Genomic DNA, 13,043 nt, shown 5'->3' on the forward strand with positions numbered 1-13,043 from the left:
CCCGGCATCCCCGCCGCCCCTCCCGCCTCTCCCGGCAGCGGCGCGGGGGGGCCGCGGCCGGAGCGCGCGCCCGCCGCTCCCCGCGCCTCCAAGCGTTGCGCACCTTTCGGGACCGGGCGCTGATTGGCGGGGCGCTGCCAGTGACATCAGCCGGCTCACTTCCCATTGGCCGGCCCGTTGCTGGGACCGTAGGACTTCCAGGGAGTCACTTAACCCGCTCGGCGCCGCCGCCCCGCGCCGCCCTCACCTCGGGCCCCCCGCCCGAGGCCGCCGCCGGCTCCTCCGGGCCTCGGACGGGCCGGCGGCGCGACCCCCGCGGCGGGGAGGGGAGCCGCGGCGCCCCCGCCGTCGCGCCCCCGGCGGCGGCCTGGCATCGCTGCTTTAAGCGGTCGCGGCGGGGCGCCCGGAGTAGCACGCGGCCTGGGGAGGGAGCGCGGCGATTGGCGGGGAGGCCGCCCGGCGGACACGCCCCCCCTAGAAAAGGGGCGCCGTGAGTGGCGGGGGGAGAAAGTAAACACAGCCGGCCGGCCCTGCCCGCCGACCGGCCGGGGCGGGAGGGGCTCCGCGCCTGACGTGATGGGCCCCGGCGCGGCCGCCCCCGGGCAGGAGCACGCGGGGCGCGGGGCGGGCGGCATCCTCTCCCCCGGCCCCTGCGCCGGAGCCGGACCGGCCGCGCGGGCGGCGCTCCCCCCTCGCCGACTGCGCGCCGCCCCCGGGGGGCGGCGGTGAAGGACCTGCCCGGCGCCCCGCTATTTATTCGCCCCCCACGCCCCCTTCCTCCTCCGCCCCGCTCTTTCCCGCGCCGCGGGCGGGCCATGGCTGGCGGCGGCGCGGTCGGCCCGGCGGACGAGCAGTGAGGGCGGACGGAGCCCCCCTTGTCGTCGGGGCGCGGCCGCACCATGTCGGCCGTCGCGTACGTGGACTTCGTAGCGGCGCAGTGCCTGGTCTCCATCTCCAACCGCTCCGCCGTGCCCGAGGCGGCGCGGCTGAAGGTGCCGGGCGAGGGGGAGGCGGCCCGGGAGCTGCGCGACCCCCGCGACGCCTGGAAGGACTACTGCGCCCTGCTGGCCATCGCCAAGAGCCTGCTGGAGCTGAACAAGTACCGGCCGCTGCCCGCCCCCTCCGTCTGCAGTGACAGCGTGGAGAGCCCCGACGAGGACGCGGGCTCCGACAGCGACGCGGCCACCGAGCAGGGCTCCAGCCCGCCCCGCAGCCCCCCGCCGGGGCCGCCCCCCCGCCTGCGCGCCGCCGGGGCCGCCCCTAAGGGGAAGCTGGCGGCCGAGAAGCGGCACAAGTGCCCCTACAGCGGCTGCGGCAAGGTCTACGGCAAGTCTTCCCACCTCAAGGCGCACTACCGGGTGCACACAGGTCAGCGGTGGCGGAGGGAAGGGGGCGGGAGCGAGCGCTTGTCCTCGGGTGAACCCGGCCAGCGGCGCGCCCGGCATCCCCGCGCGCCCCCGCCGCCCTGCCGCGCCGCTCTGGCTCCGCGGCTGGCTCCTGCCTCCCCCTCCTTCACGCCCCCCTGCTTTCCCCCGGCTCTGTTCGGCGCCCCGTGTCCGGAGGGAGCGGGCGGCCGCCCCGGGCGGGGCTGCGGCAGCGCCTCCCGCCGCGCCCTGCCCGCCGCCCACCTGCGCCGGCCGGGAGCCGGCCCGGAGCGCGGCGGGCGGTGCGGGCCGGGCGGCAGATGCGGGGGAGCGGAGCGAACTTGGCGTGTCCGGCGCGGCTCGGAGGGGAGGGTGGCGGCGGGGGCCGCCGAGTTCGCTCGGGGCGTCGGCGAGGGAAGCCCAGGGACGGCGGGATTCGCGTTCCCTGCCGCTGTGGGCGGACGCGGCTGCACCGGGTCAGAACTCGGCGCCCATTTCGCAAGGGAGGCGAGGGCAGCGCAATCCCCGCTGCTCCCGCCGTCGGAACCCGCGGCCTGGGCCGCGGAGTTGGCGGTGAGCTCTGCTCGGTTACGGGGACGGGATGCCGCGGGGCCATGGCGCCGGAGCAGGGGCTGCCGGCTCGGCTCGGCTCGGCTCGGCTCGGGGCGGTGGCGGCGTCTCCCTGAACCTGGGTGAGCTGCACCTCTGGGGCTTGCGGACACACCCCCCTCCGGCGGGCTGGATGGGGAGCGCGTCAGTGGAGCCGTGTCAGGCGCTGGAGCAGAGCCCCGCCGGCCGCTCCCCGGGCCGGCCCGCGCTGCGCCGCCGGCCCAGGGCATTCCGGCGCCGCACACGGAGGACCGACCCCGCTCTTCCCGGCGGCAGCACCTCGCACTATCGGTTACCGAGATCCAGCTTTGACGTGTTCCACAAGGGCTTCGTGCATCAAGCCGTGTGCTCCCATTCCCGGCCCTCGCCCGGGCGCCTCGGAGGGTGTGGCAACATGGAAACCTGGAGATAGAACATATCTGCGGCAGCCTAGCCCCAAGGGGACAGCAGCTGCAGACTTCTCTATTCGTTTGTTGGTTTTCTTGTTTTTTGTTTGTTTATTTGTTTGTTTTTAGACCTTCAGTGCAAGTGATTGAATAAAATCCTTTATGGGTCTGAATTGCTCATAGTGGATACAAAAGGCTGCTTTAAAAATGTTCTGAATTAAAGGGTTGTCTTCAGGAACAGAAAGGAGTGAATAAAAAGAGACAAATGCTGCCAAGACGTTTCATGGGCTTTACATCAGTTCTGTCAATGGTGGTACCTTTTGGGTTTTGTCTGTTGGTCGTGATGGTTAGCAGTGTGATACAAAGTGAGTTGATCACCCAAGGAATGTACCGTTCCTTGGCATTGCTGTAGAATTTAATATGGGTTGGGTAGGATATTGCCACATCTAGCTCCAGCTCAGCTTCTGTTGCTCCAGTTCCCTGGTGTGCCTAGGTGTGCAAGCACTGCAGAGGAAGAGGCTTGGGCGCGGTGCCGACCGGTGCCCTGCTGGCAGATCTGCTGGGTGCTTACCTCAAGAGGCTGGAGAGAAGGGGGTAGGATTACTGGATGTGGCTCAGCGAAGAGCTCTGCGGTTAGACTTTCTCTCTGAGCTAGGAAAGAGGATGGCCAGTGGTGACCCTGTGCTGACCCCATGACCAGTGCCAAGGGTTGTTGTGTTGCCAGCTCAGAGACTGCAGCTCAGATGCTCTTTTGGAGGCTGAGTGTAACTGGGGCTTTCCAAAATGTTGTCTCAGAAGTGACAAAGAAAACGTTCGTATCATTTCCATTTACTACTCCATGCTCAAATATCCACCCTGATAAGAGAACCAGAATAGATGTTGGCTGAGATAGCATTCTGTGTGATGACATGTAAATTAATGTACTGTACAACCCACACAGCCTGCTGTGAGCAGTAGTGTTATAATAAGTAGTGCTGAAGTGGTATGAGGTTTAGCATGTGCTGCTCCCAAGTGGGTGGCCTTAGCTCCAAATATGAGGCGTTTGACTCAGAAACACTGATGTACTGTCATGGTAGTTCTGTGTGATTAAAATCACTGCAGACATCCAGGAGTAATGAACTTTCAGAGCTTCCTAATGTGAAGTTAATTGTAGCTAACTGAAATGCTAAATGATACTATTAATGTTAATTATTTTTATAGATGACAACAATTCCTTAGCAACAGTGGGATTCAATGGGACCTCTGGAGTTATTCATAACTGTATATTGCAGAGCATTAATGGGCCCTCCTTAGTACCATTTTATTTCCTTTTTTTTCAAATGATGTCTCTCTCATCTATATGCCATTTTTCACCAGGCCACCAACTAGGTTTCTTGCTGCAGTGTAGCCTTTAGTGGAAGTAGGTGCACAGCCACCAGTTGAAGCTTCCTGGTATTAATTTTTTAATATTTTATCCCAGTATTTCTGTCTTGGAAAATGGCTTAAGGATTTCTGTTCACACCCATAAACTTGTGTGTACTCACAGTTCTCTTTATTCATGAATCCTAACCAAGCGAGTTGGGAAGCTCTGGATCCTCTTTCTGTGTAGTGGTTGAGAATCTGAAAATTCGCCAGTTCATCTTTGCTAGCCTAATGCAAAGCAAGAAACAAAATACCAAATTGAGGTAGAAGTGTAGAAGGCAACAACTGGATGCTCAGAGGTTAGAGGTCTGTATCTTATTAACCATTCTTTAAACTTGTTGTTTCAAAGGTTCTGTATTTCAGATATTAAAATGTCTATATAACGGTTTGCTTGAAGTTTGGGCCTTTGATGCTAATTCTCGTTCAGTTTCCAGAAGGCCCAAATTAGCCATCCATGAGAAGTTGTCTTTTGAGTTGATCTTTACAGAAAAAGATCAGCAGATGGCACTGCAGATCCTGCCTGTGCAAACTGTCCCCTTGCTTGTGCTGCTAGGCTTGGGTGAGACCCAAGCCCTGGAAGTGGTACAGGTTGGGAAAAGGTGAAGGATCCATCTGAACAAGAAAAAGACAAGCAACAGCAGATAAGCAGAGAGTTACCTTCAGAATGAAGAAGAAACAGAAATTCTCTAAATAGGTGAGTTTAGAGGTTTGGTTATGACAGGTGTAGAGTTACAGGTGACAGGTGTAGGTGTGTAGTGTTGTTACATCCGCAAAGGTGGAGCAGGGATGTGCACGTCAGCGGGTTTCCAGGGAAAATGTAGGCATACGAGAACACAAAAGCAATCTCAGTCAGGAGGCCTGGCCAGAGAGCGCAGGGCAAAGGACAGGGAAAGAAACTGGCAGGAGACACAAGCTGTACAAAATTCATGTTTGCTGTCATGGTGTGAATATAATCCAGTTAAAGGGCACATGACTACTGAGACCAGGTCTTCTCTGTCCCTCCTTCTTGACCAGGAAGGTACCATAAAAGTAGCTTGTGAGATGCTTCCACCTACTGGACTTGCAGGTGTTTACTTGCCTGTGGAGGCTGAGAATTGATGGGAATTTCACATACACATCAGATGCCTTTAACTAAGAGTTTGGCTGCTCAAAACTCAGATGTGGGAAAAGCTCCCCTTCTTCAGCTAGGCTTTTCAATCAACTGTATTATCATGTAAACTGGATTCAGACAATGCCAAGAGTTTTGTTACACCAGACAGCTGATGCACTCTTAAGTGGTCCCAGCATTTGGCTCTCACCAATGCTCAGAAGCAGGGATTAGGCAGAGGTGTGAAGCCACAGGCTGACAGTCTGCACAGGGAAGTGGAGGAGCATTTCTGGTAGAGAGTAAGAAAAGGCACTACAGTTGCCTTTTGCTGCTGCCCAGTTATCATGGTGTTGGACCAGCCCCTGTATCAGTTTGTTTTGACTGTACTGCTTTGTTACTTGTGTTCTAGATTATCTCACTCAACAGGCTGTACAGATGCTGGTATGTTGGCAGTCCTCTGCTCGCTGAGATCTTTCTCAGTAATTTTGTTTGAGCATAATCTGAAATTTAGCATTTTAAGACCCTCCTATCCAGCTCACGCCGTGCCACTTACCCAGATCCTTTAGAATAGGACCCAAGAGCAAAAAGTGGAGCCGACAACACATTTTTTATTAAATTCATATTGCCATGTGAAATACCACAGTTAATGAAAAAGCACAAATTGCTGGAGTTCTGATGGGCATGTTTCCAGGTCTGGGAGAAACCTGATGATCCTGACTGGGAGCCTTGCCAGCTGAATAAGGTAGGCAGAAATCCTCAAGATTAGGTTCAAAATTGTCCAATTCCCAGTTGTTGTTTTTTGATAACAAATTAAGAATTTAAGCAAGTGTATGTGTCACTTGCGGGAAAGCATTCAAGAAAACTTAATCACTTGAGTCATCATGACAAAGTTCACATGTAGGACAGAAGAAGTGAGCAGGCATTATCCATAAGAGCACAACTGCTTCCGGATGGATGTACTGAAGTTGCAGCTTTACCAAGTTCTGCACGGTGTTTGTGCTGTGGCACTGGAGACCATGTGGTGGGTGTCACTGCTCTTGTTAGCTTGTGTTTCTTGCAGCACCAGCTGTTAGGATTGCTGCAGGAACTCCTTTGTTCCTCTTTATTGGCTGCTGTGTTGTTGGGCACCAGGCTGCTGCTCCTGTGCTTCTGGCCTTGAACAGCTTCCAAGCCTGCAGCTGAAAGAGTAGGGAAGGGCCAATTTCAGATTAAGGAAACAGGGTATGAGGGAGTGATGGCAAAGAATACCTCAGACACTGTTCACTTGTGGTAGTGCAGTTCACCATCTGTATTCAGTTATGATTAATGTACACAGCCTGAGAGCACTCCATAAACACCTTAAACTTGAGGAAAAGGTCTGTTGAAACACTGGCTAATAAATTCAGAGTGAAATACCAAAAGTCACATTATCTTTCTGAATGCATGTGAAATTGGATTGCTCCTTTCCCTGTCAAAGCTGTTTCATCTTAGCGTGGAAATTTGATCATTCATGCAGGACAGGAGCTTAAACTTGATGTCCTTTGTTCCCAGGTAAGTGCACTAAGCACCAGGCTAGGAGTTGGTGTCTCTCCATTGTTGTTATTATTCAAGTATTACTGCAAAATGGAGGAAGTTCAAATGAATATAAGCCGGGAAAGGAGAAGAGGTAGGAACTTGTCTCATGTATCCATGAATGTACTGCTGAGGGCTCTTGTCTTAGCTACAAAAGCAAGGATTTAACTTTCTGGTGAGGTTTGGAAAGATCTTTCCCAAGTAGCTTACCTGACTGATCTTTCTGTCTGCATTTATGTGTACGGAGGCACAGTCCCCCAGAGAAAGCCTTCTGTAACACGGTCAAGGTTTGTGCTCTGACAGAGAAGCTGAAAGGGCATCTCTTGCATCTGATACTGCATCACAGTGGGATAACAGCAAGACTGTTTTCCTGGATTTTAGACTCGGCAGCAGCAGCAGGTTGTAGCAGGTGGTTTTGCATCTGGACTTTTGAAAGAGGCTCAAAACACCTGTATGTCCAAGCAGCTGCTGAGTGATAGTTCTAAGAATGTCAGACCACCGTAAATTCTTGCTGAAAGCAGCATTTTAATACTTGAACTGACCTGTTCTGTTTAATTATGAGTCCTGGCAGAATAAACTCCTTGCTAGAACCCATCTATCTGTCGCCTATTCCATCTTTTTGGTCTGTTGTCTGCTTGGATGACCATGGCTTAGGTGTTCCAGAAAATGTTGGTTTAGGCATATGGTCCCAGACATCCTCACTGCTGATCTCTCTCTGCACCAGTACCTGTACCTGGTTGCTATGTGTTTTAATGATCTGATTTTGGAATATCTCAAAAGATGAAAAAGCCTGCTAGAAAGGCCTCCAATCTCTGCCCGGAAGATCTGTCTTCACCAGAATATCTGGCATGTGGGCACTCAGTCAAAGTCCGGTGTCCCACAGGAAATTGCTCATTCAGGGTGTGTGGGGCAAATTACTGGGGAAAAAAGTGAAAGATACCTGAGACAGATAGCAGATATTCTGTGTATTAAAGCCACCATGAACTGCAGCTCCTAACCTCAGTCATACATGCATAAAGCAGTGTTTGTGGTGAGGAGGCAGATGACTAATCAGGATACCACTACTACCTGTACTTACGTTAATGAGCCTGCTAATAATGCCCACTCTGTGTTCTTTTTTCAGAAGCCCTTTCTAAGACTGCAGTGTGGGAAAATCTGAAATGTCCCAGGGTAGGGAAAAAGTATTTTTTTAATCTATTCAGAATAAAATAAAGTGGACCTGCCTCAGGTCATACAAACTAGCTTGGATATAGAGTTTAAACTTCCCCAGAAGGAGCAAACTAAATATTTGTTGTAGAGGGTGGCGAGAAGGAACAAGTTGAAAATGGCAGGTGTAGCAAGAGGGCTAAGATTAAAAGGATCTGCAGAGGCCTTTACATCTGTATGGGATTTAATGTAAGCCAGGGTTGCAGGAGTTCTTTTGACAGTAGAGAAGACCTGTGAAGCACCACTGTTAACTTATACTGAGAATAAACTGTCTCTTACTGTATTCCTGGTGCCACACAGCACAAAGAATGGGAGTCTGCAGATGCATGCACCTGTTCCTATTACCTATAACTCAGTTTCTCATTCACTTTTTACTTTTGTGCACTGCTCTGGATATATGTGTATACACATATTCATCTTATTTTTTAGAGAAAATTATTCACATCATGTGTATGTTGTGTTAGGATCCAATCACACATAGTTTCAAATTATCATGATGTACCATTGACCTTTCCTTCATTTCTTGATGGAAAATCCCATTGGAGGCATAATGTAAAAAGTCAGTAGCATACAGCCACTAAGGGAAACGGTGTATAACAGCACTGCATATTGATGCTTCATTCTGCTGTTTCAAGCTTTAGCATTACTACCCCTAAAACTAAGGGAAAAAATAATAGGGAAAATAGATGCCTTGCCTGGGCTGACACAGAAATCCATTATCTCCAGATGGAGGCAGCACTAGCTTGCACTGCAGCTCTCTAGGCCACTGCCTGCCCAGCAAGCATATGAGCTGCAAGACTTGTTTTCTCAGATGGCTCTTCCACAGACATCTCTGCTGCTGCAGAAAGAAAGCATGTCAAATACAGCAGATACAACCACCATCTTTGTAGACTGGACGGCTATCACATGCCATCAGCCATCTCTGCCTTGCTTTAGGTGGTTCCCAGAGACACACTTCACGCCTGCCTTGCACCTATTGAGGCTACCACTGAGCTACCATGTCTTTGGGCTGGTCTCATCCCTTTTAGCTTTGTGACCAAGGGGAGCAGTGAATTCTCAGGCTCGGAGATGACCCCTGAGGACCTGGAGAAGCCTCCCTCCCCTTGTCTCTGCTCTGAGAAACATGGAGTTTAATGCATCCAGGTGTCTGGGATTGTGCCTACTTTCATATGGGCACTTCCAAAGTGGCTGTGACAGCTTCTGCAGGTTTGTATTGCTGAGGTGATGAAGTCATTCTTTACTACTGTACTTGGGAGCTCTGCGGTGGATGGGGGGCCAAGCTGGTGCCTCCAAGGGAGCATGGCCACCCATCTTTGGCCGCAATCTCTCCTGTATCCCCATCCTCACGCACAGCAGCTTTCCTGTTGGTAGCAAGGTGTCTCTGCACCATGCCAGGCTCCCGCAGCCTTTTTATCCTCCCCCAGCCAGGCTCAGGGTTGATTCCCTGCAGAGTACACTACCAAAGGCACGGCAGGTGAGGTGATCCTTATGTGATCCTGAGCAAGCCTTGCCTTTCCCTAAAGCTTTGTGGTTACACTGCATAACCTTGGAGTGCTTTCCCCTGGCATGTGCAATGGATGTGTAGGGTAGCAGTGGTGGAGGTCATGCTGGTATTGTCATGTGTCAGATGGAATTCCAGAAGCAGGGCCTCATTTTGTCTTCCCAGGTGAAATTCCAGGAGGGCATGAGGGAAGAGTTCAGTTTCTTAAGGGCTGCTTGAGGCCAGATTTTAAACACTACTTTTAGACAATCAGGTTGGATACTACCATGTCTAAAATACAGGTGCTGCTCCCCAAAGACTGATGCTTGTCATCCAGCCTAGGCACCTTATCTCCCTGTTTACAGTTGGGCACTTCTGCAGACAGAAGAGCTGTCCTGAGATAGATGGTTGGAAATGTGGTTTCCAGAGATGAGGCAGGATGCCTCAGTTGCTCCCACTGCTCTGGGGTGTAAGTGCTGACACAGAGGCATATACTAGATGGCTCTACACGTGCAAGATGTATAGCACTCCTCCCACACTCCCAGGGGGGCAGAAAGCTGTTCTTCACCTCCCACTGCCACCTGCTTCCAGGAGCTGTGACAAAAACCATGAGATAGATTGCAAAAGAGCAGCACAAGTAAAACGCTTGCCTCAGATGCTAAGGGCTGGCAGTGGGCAAGGGTGGTGTTGTGAGGCCCTATACAGCTCCTGGTGCTGCTCCATAGTGTAGCTGTGGCATTCATGCACACATGACCCTACATACTGTTTCAATTAATTTGTTTTATACAGGCGGTGGTTGTTCAGAAGGTCTTCCAACCATGTCTAAAGGCATGCATTAGGGAGCCAAGAAATCCATTTATAACAAACAAAATAGCCCTGGCTCATGATGTCTGGCAGCTCTGCCTCCACCAGGCTTGGGCAAGCAGCTGGCTTGACTTCCTCGGCTCCATCCTTCTCCCCTGACTGAGACCCAGCGTGGCCAGAGGTGAAGGAGGCAAGCACAGGGGCAGCAGCCACAGGGCTGTGCTGTGACTTAGGCAGTCCCACTCATCCAGCTCAGCTCCATGGCACGCTGGTTGGTCTGGAATAGGGCAGCTGCCTATAAAGGAGCACAAATAATTGGGATCCCAAACAGTGAGGCATTATTCAGGGAAGCTTAGTATGGCTTTCAGGGCCCCTGGTGTAGTTACACGTCAGCTTACCTGGCCTGTGGTTATCCTCCGTTGGCCTTTGGATGCCATGAGTGAGTCCCTCCCTGCAACTCTACCATACTTTGTACTGACTGTTGTCCTCCTGGCCTCAGGGCTGTTCATTCAAGTCATAGCTTTTTGTCTCTGCTATTGTATCTGGGGAGAACTCCAGGACCCACTTGGTAAATCACTCCTTTTTTGATCACTCCTTTTGATCTTTGAATGTAAAGTGTGCTCACCTGTTGTGCCAAACCTCATAGTACTAAGAAATACTGGAGTTCCTGAGTTTCTTTCCAACTCTTCCAAGCTGGAAAACCCCTGGGATAGTTTTTATATTTCATGGTTGTCTATCTATAAATAGCTGTCATAGAGCTGCCATTTATATTCCCTTCAGGAGGCTCTGAAGAAATTAATGGATGAAACTTGCACCAGTGCATGGTAGAAATCTTTTATGTGAACTTAAACACCCTCAGTTTCCATATGTGCTGTGTACTACGGTCAGCCTTGCTGCTTTGGAGGCACTGTGTTTGTGCCTGAAGGCAAAGCCTGTGCAGCCCACAGAGGTGAACTGTAGGGACGTGGAGTGCCAGGAAGATGACATGGAGCGCTCTTCAATCCTTGCACCCTTGTTTTGCAAAAGCAAAGTTGCAGTGTCATTTAGGTTAAAGTGTTTGGGTTTGTTTTTCATCATTATAGCAAGCATTTATTCCGATAGTGAATGATGAGGTGTTTTTCCTGCCTTCAAACCAGCTAACAGATTGATACTTGCTGGAACACCTTGGATTTCCAGAGGAAGGGCTGAAAGGGGAGCATGGGAACTTCCCTCTGCAGCAGTTTTGCCCTACATGTTTGCAGCCCTGAGACTTCACTGTTCTTCCCAATGCTTCCCCACTCAGTTCTTCCTGGGCTGGAAAGACTTGTCCTAGCTATTTTTTTTTTTTGCATAATTTCCTAACTGTTACAAATAATTCAGTAGAATGGAAGTGTCAGAGGAATAATTCTGGCACACCTTTCCCAAGCTGCTGTAGTGAGAACAATATGAAAAACATACAGGCAATGGCAGAGCTCATCTCTTGTTTTGACAGTCGTCAGGTCGAGTAAGGTTCCGCACTAGAATGTGAGTTTCATGTGTTTGGAGGGGTTTTTGGCTTCTGCTGGAGGTGAGAGTGAAACCTGATGAAGTGACTTTCAACAACTCCACAGCCGTTGGCACCATGGCAGGAAACAAAAGCAACTTTTTTTCCCTCAGCAGCATGTTCTCTGGCTCCTCGGCAAATCTGGCATGTGCCGATCTGCATTGCCCCTGCCCCCCATAATCTCTCGTCATCCTTTCTTCCCCACAGGTGAGCGGCCATTCCCGTGCACGTGGCCCGAGTGCCTTAAGAAGTTCTCCCGCTCTGACGAGCTGACGCGGCACTACCGGACCCACACGGGCGAGAAGCAGTTCCGCTGCCCGCTCTGCGAGAAGCGCTTCATGCGGAGCGACCACCTGACCAAGCACGCCCGCCGCCACACCGAATTCCACCCCAGCATGATCAAGCGATCCAAAAAGTCCAGCTCCAGCAGCTCCTTGTGAAGGCAGGGCTGGCCCTGGGGAAGGAGTGGAGAAGAGGCGGGCTGTGGCGAGGGTGCAGGCAGCGGTGCCAGAACACGAGCATCCGCTGCGGTGCCGGTCACCCTCGCTGTCCAAAAGCACATGTAGCCGGCATTAAAAAAAAACACGTACTCAGTATCCCCCTCCCCATCTTCCACCTCCTGGCTCTGCCCTGAGAACAGTCTGGAACAAGTGGACTGTGGGGTGAGAGGAGGGAAGGGGCAGCCAGGGAGAACCACCTCTTCCAATGTAATGCGTTGATACTGGTGTACATACATGTGACTGGGCGGTCTGGCCTGTGCCACCACAGTAGCATGACCCCAAAGTCTTTGTGATTGCTGTGTCATGAACATGTTTTGTTGAACAGTGTAATGCTGCTTGTATTTAGAGTCTGTCAAGTAAAAACACTTTCCGAGTCACGTAAATAACTCAGATAAAAACTCCATAGCACATTGTAGAAGTGGGTTTACTTCTGTGTATCTTCTGTGATCCTGCACTTAAAGAGACTATTAAGAGAAACATTACATATGTTACCAATAGTATCTGATTGATATACTGACATAAGGTGAATTTATACTCAATAAGGCCCATTAAAGTAAATAGGTATTTTTAACTTTTCTTTGTATTAACTATACTTTTGAATATCAGCTGGACTTTTCCAGTAAAAACATGTATGATTCAAGAAAATACTTAAAGCAAAAAAATCCCCATAAAGAGCTCAGTAATTTTCTGACTGTGTGTGTATTTAGCTCTGTTACTCACTTACCTGGAAAAATACAGCTCAGCCTAGATAATGTAGCGGGCATGTGGGAGCTGAAGCATATGTCTCTCATATGATCCCATACTTTACTTGTCAGTAATATAGTACTGTACTACAGAAATGCCACTAACAGTGCTTTATTCTGCTGTGGTTTGTTTGAATGGGTGCACAAAGCAGCTACCATCTTTACAAAACTGCTGCTTTTTTAAAGGCTTTTTCTCTTCCTACACTTGCCTTAAAGATTTATTCTCTTCATACCATGGCCTAACTCCCTTGGAGTCCTATGGGAATTGTGTGTGCTTATGGAGAGAGTAGACCTTTTCCTAAGAGCACTCTGATAACGGAAACAACTAAAATTACTGTAAGGAGCACTTCGGAAGGGCTCCTGTATCTCTTGATTGCTCTTTCTCTGGAG

General features: G+C 51.3%; 1 protein-coding gene across 1 annotated transcript; it reads left to right on the forward strand.

The window, feature by feature from the left end:
• The first annotated feature begins 360 nt into the window (after positions 1–360).
• KLF9 (KLF transcription factor 9) lies at positions 361–12,602 on the forward strand. Its single transcript, XM_064403509.1, has 2 exons — positions 361–1,368; positions 11,618–12,602. The coding sequence occupies exons 1-2, from the start codon at positions 900–902 to the stop codon at positions 11,848–11,850; spliced, it is 702 nt and encodes a 233-aa protein (XP_064259579.1). The 5' UTR covers positions 361–899; the 3' UTR covers positions 11,851–12,602.
• The last annotated feature ends 441 nt before the right edge of the window (positions 12,603–13,043 follow it).

Source organism: Passer domesticus, chromosome Z, assembly GCF_036417665.1.
Source record: "Passer domesticus isolate bPasDom1 chromosome Z, bPasDom1.hap1, whole genome shotgun sequence".
Classification (NCBI taxonomy): domain Eukaryota; kingdom Metazoa; phylum Chordata; class Aves; order Passeriformes; family Passeridae; genus Passer; species Passer domesticus.